Below are 9,456 nucleotides of genomic sequence, written 5' to 3'. Positions count from 1 at the left end.
GTGAAAAGAGAAACAAAAAAAAGAAAGAAAAAGAAGGTAGTGGAAAAAAACTAATATTTTTTCACTTTCGATTATTTCCCCTCCTGAAAGATGTGGAAAGCGAGGGAGCAGAGCACTGTCCGAAAGCTAGTAACACTGAGCATAACGAACTAGAATCCTACTCCTCCCTTCATGCGCAAATGTCAACAGGCTGCTGTTTTATTAGTTATCATTTCTTGAGATTCCATCATCACTTAGGGCAGAAGATGTGGAACGGCTCTGGATATTTCTGCTGCGTGTCCAGGAGGGCTGTTCTCATCACCTACTGTTTTTCTCCCACCCTAGCTTTTGCACTCCGTGCCTGCAGGAATGTCTTAAGCCGAAAAAGCCAGTTTGTGGTGTCTGCCGCAGTACCCTGTCGCCTGGTAGCAGAGCTCTAGACTTGGAAAAGCAAATCGAAACGACAGAAACCACTTGCAATGGCTGCAATAAAAAAGTATGAAAGTATTTGGAAATTAAATGCATGAGGTGTGCCTGCTTGGCCGTACTGCTTAGAGGGAAACAAAGTGCTTGCTCTTCAGCTTTCTGCAGAATCAGGTCAAAATGTTTGTTCTGTTAAGTGCTAAAGATATTTTCTATAGGCAGCACCCAAATGTTGACATTCTTTCCACAGTTTTTTATTTACCTCTCCAGGAAGTGAATTTCGAGTGAAGGCAATATAGTAAAATATTGCTTCTGAGGTTTCTTCTGCGAGCATGTCTCTGTGGGAGGAATGTTGTAATGAAACAGTGGATGTGGGTTTTAGATAGTGATCTCTTCGGCTCTTAAACAGAAATTTATTTGCTTCATTTTAAATAGTTATGAGTCGAAGTTTTCTTATATGGGTGGTGTATTCCATAGACTTATTGTTTGTTAGTGTCCTGCATGTTGAATACCTGTATGGCATCCTTCCTGTCACTTCCTTTCTCTTTATAAAGTTGGGCTTCTTAGCGTTAATTGAATGTATAAGAAAATACCTTAGCAGATGGCAAAACAACAAGAAAAGTATAATTAGACACACTAAGGTGAGGGTAACAGTTCAGTTAATTTCACTTTTTATTTCTGGGTAGTGTCTTCATTCTGTCTTCATTCCAGCTGATAGAAAACTGTAGTGCCGTGAATTACAGATTTCCTTATTGTGAATTTGAATTTTCATTAATGGGATTGAACAATTAGCAATCAGTCTACACCAAGATCTGTACTAAAAGCCAAATTATTTTCCATACACTGTCTCTTCTCCTCAGTGGCCAGGTAAACTGGCTTTATATGAAGCATTTTTTTTTATACTGTAGTATAGGTTAAGAAAAGTGAGCTGTCCTGAACAGTGTTGTATTTGTAAAATATTACAGGCAGCAACGTTACAGATTAACTAATCTATGATCTCAAAGCTTTCTGCCTCGCCAGCTGAAGTGTTTGGATTTTCCTGCTTTAACACTGCCTGCAGAAAGCTGCTTTGTTCTGCTTAAAAGTGTAGAAGTAACTGCAGATAGTTTAAATTAACCTTGCTATGCAATTGTTGCCTGCACAGATGTATCTCTCAAAGATGCGTAGCCATGCAGCTTCTTGTTCAAAGTACCAGAATTATATAATGGAAGGTGTGAAAGCTGTAACTAAAGAACCACTTCACAACACCAGGTAACTAGCTCTTCTCTGGAAGTACTTGTCTTTTTTTGTCACAAAAGCAGGGCTGTTACTGATTAATCATCATAAACTCTCAATTTTGATTCTTCTGAGAAGAGTCCTTTTATCTTTAAAAAATTTAGCTGCATTATGGGGTTTCATGCGAACTACAGAATTTTGGAGTAAAAGCAGACTTTACCTCTTTGCTCAGTTTGGGTATTAATTGTTTTAATCCTTTCACATTGTTAAAAACTAAGCCTTAATCCTGCATCTGACTGTGCACAGGCAAGCTATTCTGCTTTCTGTGTAGTCCATGCACTAGACATCTTCCAGATCAGGGTACTCAGTAGAAGTAGCTATTTTTAAATAAAAACTTTTATCTTTCTGTCTCTTGATTGTAGTAACTTATAATAAAGGGAAGATGGAATTGATTGCAGTGTAGTCATCTGCATTGTAGCATACTGGGTGGTATCCTGTGCATTAAAAAAACAAAACAAACAAACAAGATGGTAAATGGCATTTATGACATTTGTAGAAGAGCTTTCATTCTGTGTAAATATGGATGATATTAAGAGTTCCTTAAGCTATTGTTGGAAATTAAAAAGCTGATTCTTACAATTAGCTTGTCTTAACTGAATCATAGAATAAGACTCTTGCTTTAAATTATTTGAATTCTTAAGAGCTGGTAAGACAACTTTTGAGCCTTGAATCCTAAAACGTTTACTTTTAACTTCCTTACAATGATAAATAACTTATTTTTCTCCCCCTAACCAGGAACTTCCCAAATCGCTTTACCTTTCCTTGTCCGTATTGCAGCGAGAAAAATTTGGATCAAGAAGGACTAGTTGAACACTGCAAAACATTGCACAGCATGGATGCAAAACAAGTGGTAATAAAAAGTCTTGGTGCAAGAATTGCAATGAAGTCTAGTCTTAAATCCCTTTGAAAGCATGAAGTTAAGTAAATATTTATAATTACTCCTGTTAAAGTTAAATGTGGGTATGCTGTTCATGCATTTAACTTTTATGTAATTTTGATGTTGGTTTTCGATACATTCTCTGGAGGTGACTAGTCTCTATTCCTATTGCAGCTAGGTCACATCCTCCTTTCATGTGTGAAAAATGGCAGACATTCAAAGTTAATTAGGCACAGTAACAAACATAAAATTAATAAGATATAATTTCAAAAAAATGTCGGGCATTTAATTTTCCCCTCTGCTGTTTTCAGCAAGAAGATATTATAATCTATTGGGAAAAATGCTTGCAAAAAATGGTGTATCATTCTAATAATCTTTATCTGCTGATACTCCCTCTCATATAAAAGGAATTGCAAAGCATGGAACTGAATTTGAAACTTTAATTTTTCTGGAAAGTTTTTTGGAATTCCAAATTATTTAGGAAAAAAGTTCCTTTTTGCTCTTGGAGAGAAGTGATCTTTGCAAAGGAGATCAAGGAAACTTTTCTATTACTGAGAAATAAAGGCTGAAATCTTCTAAGGCAAACAGCTGTAGTCAGTTCCGATTTTCAGAATGTAGAGAGAAGGGTAAGCCATCCCAGTTCAGAGATCTAAGACTTGAATTAAAATTATTCAGGTTATCTGTATTAGTCCCAGCAAACTAATTGACATCATTTTGCCTATAGAATAGTGATTGTCATAAACCTCAAACTTCAGTCTTCCATGCTATCTCTGTCCTGCCCTTCCTTACTGTAAGCGTTAAAGCACTTAACCTTTGGGCTTTAATTGGCTTTTTTGGGTTTTTCTTGAAGGTTTGCCCAATTTGTGCCTCAATGCCATGGGGAGATCCAAATTACAGGAGTGCTAACTTCATGGAGCACCTTCAAAGACGACATCGCTTTTCATATGATACTTTTGTGGTATGTGTTTCCTCACCCTTGGAATACAGCCTGATGACTCTTAAAATCCAGCTTTTTTACATAGCCACTACTATGAAATCTCATCCACGCAGATGGTATCATGAGAGAAATTGGATTATTGGCAAGTCAAAGGAAGAGACAGCTTTTTTTCTGTTCTTATTTGGTGTTGTATTAACCAGCATGGCTGTTGCAGTAAAAGCATTTCTGTACCCTTTGTTCATAGGATTATGATGCTGATGAAGATGATATGATGGCACAGGTTTTGATGCGTTCTTTGCGGGATAAATGAACCAACCAGAAGATTAACTGTAAAACCAAGCTTCCATGAGGGGGAAATGCCCGCCATCCTCGCGCTTCTCCCTGTACATCCCAAGATGAACTCAGGCATCCAGAAATATGGAAGACTTTTTAATCCCTATCTCAGTTTCAAATCCTGGTTTGATATTTCTGTACCACTCAGTCTTTTGTTAACACGGTCTATGCCATTCAACCCTGTCAGCCTAATTTTCTCACTTTCTTCCCACAAAGCTTAATTGTAGATCAACATGGAGGAGACAAATCTGTTTCCCTTTACCCATGCTTATTTCTTGGTTTCTTTTGCAGTTGTGTTCATTTGACTGTCTAAAAACAAAAACATTCCAAATGGAATGGCCTGAACTACTTAATAAATATCTCTTCCCAATCTCATTTACCTATCTTAAATGATAGTATGAGAGGTGTATTGTAGCTCTTGTTTTCCTTTAGCGAGACCTCTAGGTGCTAACTGTAATTGTCAGACCAGCTCTCATTTAAAGTGACCTATGATGCCTGTGATTTCGTTATGTTTCCCAGTGTTTAAATTCTTACACGCAGCCTCTCAACTGTATGGAAAACATGTCTTCAGTATGAGTCTTCAAAATACAAACTTTCTTAGCAAATCTTTGCACCTGTGTAAGCAACTAGTTCAAAATATTTTAGTTCTATGCATGATTATTACTTTCTTCCATACTTTGACCATAATTTCTAGCCTGGAAAATAAACTTTAATGTTGGTCTTGGTTAAAATGCATCATTTTTTAACTATCTTAGCAAATACTAATCAACTTTGTTGGCTTTATGATTAAATTGGTGTTTTTGAAACGGGTTTTCTAGTGATTTTAAGCCTTATGCTGATAGGGGAATTCAGAAGGTTTTTTTTCAATACCTCTGCTTTCTATTTGAACTAAAATTTTCATATATATTCCTAGTTTTTTCCATCTCTCAAGGCAAACTGGTAGCAGAACTTACCAATTATTCATAGCACTTGCATAACACTACCTTTCTGCATTTAAAGATTCTAACTGGTATTTTGAATTCCTGTTCTTCAGTTAAATGTTGCTAAAGTAGATGAAGCTGTACTTAGATTGTTTTCCATATAATATTATATGTATAATATGCAGGTATAGCTTTCAAAGAAAAAGTAAAATATAACCCAGAAAGCAGGATGACAGTTCCAGTAAATGGTAAATGGATACTCTATATTCAAGTCTGCACTTTTGCAATAGAGATTCCTTGTTAGTTTAACGTTTTCATTAACTGCACAGTCAAGATGCTGAGATCTAACGATCTAAGACACCTGACGAGAACTTATAAATCACAGTAGTGTTGAGATGTCAAGTCTAATTTAAGCATGTTTAATTGGAGCAGTGGACCTGCACCACCACAGAATTGAGTACTAATTAATTTATTTGACCAGTAAACTTAGTATCATCGCACTCTGCAGACTGCAGCATAACCTTACCCTTAAAACAATGAAACGCACCCCACCTGAAACCTCTTGATTAAACTTTGTGTCCAGCCAGACCTTTGGCACATTTAAGTTGAACTTGCTTTTAGTATGTTTTCGCCAAACTTGGTATGGGCTGTTATAGACTTATCCTTAAGTATCTGCTTGGTGACTGTAAGATCAGTTGGGGGGTGGGGAGGGCGTGGGTGGGAAATCTTATGGTACTGTGGAAAAAGTACTGTGTTTGGGGATGGTTATTTTTAATGCTTGATCTGCAAGGAGATTGCAATGTATTAATGATTGGATGGGGATTTCTGGGTTCTGGCTAGAACACAGTTTGGTTGGATACCCATTGACCAGAATCTAGATTTCTGCTACTATTTTAAGTGCACTTCCATGCAATTCTGATAAAATGTTTAAGGAGTAGTTAGAAGCTTCCGAGCAATTACTTTGTCATGGTTTTGACTTTTGAGGACAAGTTACAAATAAAGGTCATTTAATTTATAAAATCCTATCTTCGTGTCAACTTTTGTCATTTCTTCCTCGTGGTCCATATATTTCATTTCAGCACCTCCCTAAAAACACTTCTTGCCGGCTGTGTAATGCTGCAGGGGAGCACAACAGACATTGAGAAAGGCAGAGACTTCAACTTTTGGCTTCCATTAAATATTTTGTACTGATTAGTTGCAACTTTATTTACGATCTTTCAAACAGTGGACCATGCAGGTTATGAAAAATAGTTCAGATTGAGTTCAGAGCAAGTTCTGCTAGAGCTGGCCAGAATACTGCAGGTGCAGCCTGGCATGTGAATACTCCTATAACCCATAGAAGTGGACACGGACAGGATTGACAGATTGAGAGCTCTTTCTTGATTCCGTGGGTGGTGGTGCATGGCTGTTCTCAGTTGGTGGAGCAGCTGTGTGGTGTTTGGCTGCCTGCCGGGTTAAACCGTGACAATCCCCCTCGAGTTTCTTGTTAAATCGGGAAAGTGTGACTGTCCAGCAGGGCTTTTCTGTTGAAACCTTTACAGCTCCCATAGCTTTAACTCCTCTGGCTGTTAAGTTTGTGATGTTTGCATCCTTGTGTTGTCCTCAGTTTAGTTGGCTCCAAATGAGGAGGTGAAGGCTGGCTTGCAGCAATGACCGTTCAGAAATTGCTGGTGCTGAGTGATCGTACCCTAACTGTCTGTGCAGACCATTCCTTGACTATACAACTTGGGTTTGATTTATTACTTGGGAATTATTTCACAGAGGTACAGACCAAAAATGTTGACTGGAAAATGCACACTAGTTCTACTTTACCTTTGATTACATTAGTGTAGGAGTAAGAAGCAATGTCCTGGCACCTGCGAGCTTGATAACAGCAGAATTCAGAGCACTGCTTTCTATGCTGTGGTGAGCATCCATAGAAGATAAATAGCCATAGACTTCCACTTACTCCAGCTGCTGAGGAGCTTTGTGTCTCTATGCTGCTGACTTCATCAACTCAGCAAATACAAACGTGTTTACACACGCTGTGGTATGTCTTACTGACATTTGCTGGTTGATTTAAAAAGACATTCTGTTGAGAGGTGCATGTGTTCTGTGTACAGCCTTGATTCATCTCATTTGTGTGCAGAAACTTGTGATGAAAAAAAGCCTTATTATAGAACAAGCTAGTTTGGGCTTCTAAATCCAGCGTAGTGTTACTGCAGAAGAGTGAAGTACTCTGCCAGAGCTGCTCTCACCTCATCAGCAGCTGATCTTGTAGCCACAGCAAATCCCAAGTGCCCATTGTGGGTGATAATGCAATCGGGCCACCTCGGACCTGTGAAATTCCCCCGTGTCTGGCACAGGGAGTCAGCCTTAGGAGGACGATTAGTGCAGAGGGAGAGGGACAGAATGATAGGAGACAAGCTTGTGGTTGAGCTATTTTTTAAACGAATCTGTCTCTGGTCAAAGACTGGCCTTAATAGGTCTGATAAATTGTCAGCATTAATTGCCTCACACAAGGCATCACTTCATCTGGAATTACAGCAATAAATCCCCCTGGTCTCATTACACCAGGGGGATGAGATCTTGTAAAGGATCCCATCTATAATAAAGCATTAATGGTGTATTCTGGGTCCTCATGTCACCTGATTGACAAAGGCACAGCAAATTTGCATTGAGGCCTTTGGCCAGCTATACTGGATGGTCACTGGTAAGACCAGCATAAGAAGGATTAACCTCTAACGCAATACCAAGACTATGTTAAGTCACAGAAAAGCAAATGAGGGATATGCTCGCAGTCCTAAAGGTTTTCTTTGGTTTAAATATACTAAAAATGACAACGGGGCATTTGCCTGTTTTGGGGGTGGGTTTTTGTTTGGTTTTCTAACGCAGAGCTTCGTGTCACAGTTGCGTTGGTCCGTGCTTCATTCTTCGACAGCAACTCACTTTTTATGGGTAAACTACATTATTCTCCAGGTGATACAAATGAGGACTGTTGAAACCACTACGAACACTTCCTTTTCCTTCCCCAAAACTCCAGAAAATACTCAGCACTTAGTGAAAATAAATGTCGTCGACCCAGGCTTGGGTCTCTCTTCTAGTTGTTCTCACATTTGTTCTGTCTTTACCTAGTACTCAGACACTGGGCTTTAAAAAAATAATACAGTGGGGTTTCTGGGAGCTGTTTTAGTACCCCCATGCAATGAGGTTCCCTTCCATTACCTGAGCGTAGGGGGAATAAACCCACCCTGGTCGCTGCAGCAGCTGAAGCGGTGGCCAGCCCGGCATGCGCCGACAGCAGAGGGAGGTCTTGCATTTTGGAGAGAACGGGGCTCACACCTCTCGGCCCTGTGCTCGTCCCCGTCCTCCACCACTGGGCTGAGGGGCCTGCGGTGGGTTTCACAGAGCTTCTCCGGGCTTGCAGTGAGGGCGCACACCTCATCCCCACACCTCATGGCCAGAACTTCCCTTTGCCCCATCACAGTCTCCCTTGGCGGCAGGAGCTTTGCTCTGCAGCAGGGTATTTGAGATGCTTCATGGAGCCATGGGGCCAAAGAAGGTAAGAAGAAGAATTTGCGGCAGACCTGCTGCTCTGGAGGTGGTTAGTGTGTGCCTGCGAGCTCCTTGGGCCAGTCCATGTGGGTCTGGGACTGGAGCTGTGCCACGGGCTGGTGGCAGGGCTGCTCTGACCACCCTGGGGCTCAGCAGCTGCCAGAGCCCAGTGCTCCGGTGCAGGGTGGGACGGCTGAGAAACCACTGCCATTTCCAGCCCGTGAATCATTCAGAGGTTCCCCTCCCCTCTGGTCTCCTGCTCTCTGTCCCATAGCTTGCTGGCTCACAGGCACAGGCAGGTCAGGGCACTCTCTCCCTTGATCTCAATTTTTCCTCTAGCACATGCAAGTTTTTTCCACGCGCAGTGGTTGGAACAGATCTGATTATTAACATTTCAGAAAGAACAGAGGAGCAGGCTTTGCTTCTTGAAAGAAAACCACCTAGTCGGGTTCCTCGTACAAGTGTCCCCAGCGTAACCACATCCGCGGCAGGTGGAGGAGTTGGGGGGGGCACCCGCGAGGCGCCGGGCGAGGCACCTGCAGCAGCACCCCGGCTGCTGCCCCCTGCACCGTGGCGTGCTGCACCCCAGGACCCCCGCGAGAAATGGAGTGGACCTGGCCTCTGTGATTTGCATCCCCCAAAGCCTTCGGGGGCACATTTTCCCCTGAACTTCAGGCTGATCCAGGGCTCAGTTGTGCAGACAAACACCTGCTGAAAGCCACGGGCAATTCTGCAGCAAAGGAGGGACAGATCCAGCTTCAGAGCAAGTGGCTGCAGGGGAAGATTTTGCAAACGCATCTCATCTCCGCAGGACTGCGTGTGGCTGGCAGGACAAGCTTTCCAAGCTGTTCCTAACCTGAGGAAAGACTGACGGTGAGCTCAGCCCCCTGCACTGCAGCCATGCAGTGGAAAGCTTTGCTCCCCACTTCTGCATTTCATGCGGGTTGTGGCTAAACAGTAACGTGTGGTCAGCGGGGGCTGGCGGAGCGGTGTGTGACAGCTGAGTCACGAGTGGCCCAGCTCCACAGGCCTTTTTTTGAGTGGCAGGGCCGGGCGCTGGCCAGGAGCGAGGAGGCATTCCCAGCAGGTCCCGTTCCTCCTTCTCCCGCAGCCACCCGCCACCAGCAGCTGTCTTGGCCCGGATCTGAGCATGGCTCCCGCAGCAGGGGGCGGGGACC

At 42.1% G+C, this 9,456-nt stretch overlaps 1 protein-coding gene across 1 annotated transcript; it reads left to right on the top strand.

Annotated features, from left to right (window-relative positions):
• Window positions 1-328: 328 nt before the first annotated feature.
• On the top strand, window positions 329-3,984 carry RNF114 (ring finger protein 114). The gene is made up of 5 exons (XM_009576513.1): window positions 329-475; window positions 1,547-1,653; window positions 2,413-2,527; window positions 3,405-3,512; window positions 3,736-3,984. Exons 2-5 carry the CDS (start codon window positions 1,547-1,549, stop codon window positions 3,799-3,801), a joined length of 396 nt encoding a protein of 131 aa, XP_009574808.1. The 5' UTR covers window positions 329-475; the 3' UTR covers window positions 3,802-3,984.
• The last annotated feature ends 5,472 nt before the right edge of the window (window positions 3,985-9,456 follow it).

The sequence above is a fragment of the Fulmarus glacialis genome, unplaced genomic scaffold (assembly GCF_000690835.1).
Source record: "Fulmarus glacialis isolate BGI_N327 unplaced genomic scaffold, ASM69083v1 scaffold42050, whole genome shotgun sequence".
Lineage (NCBI taxonomy): Eukaryota > Metazoa > Chordata > Aves > Procellariiformes > Procellariidae > Fulmarus > Fulmarus glacialis.
This window is presented reverse-complemented; position numbering and strand designations above follow the sequence as displayed.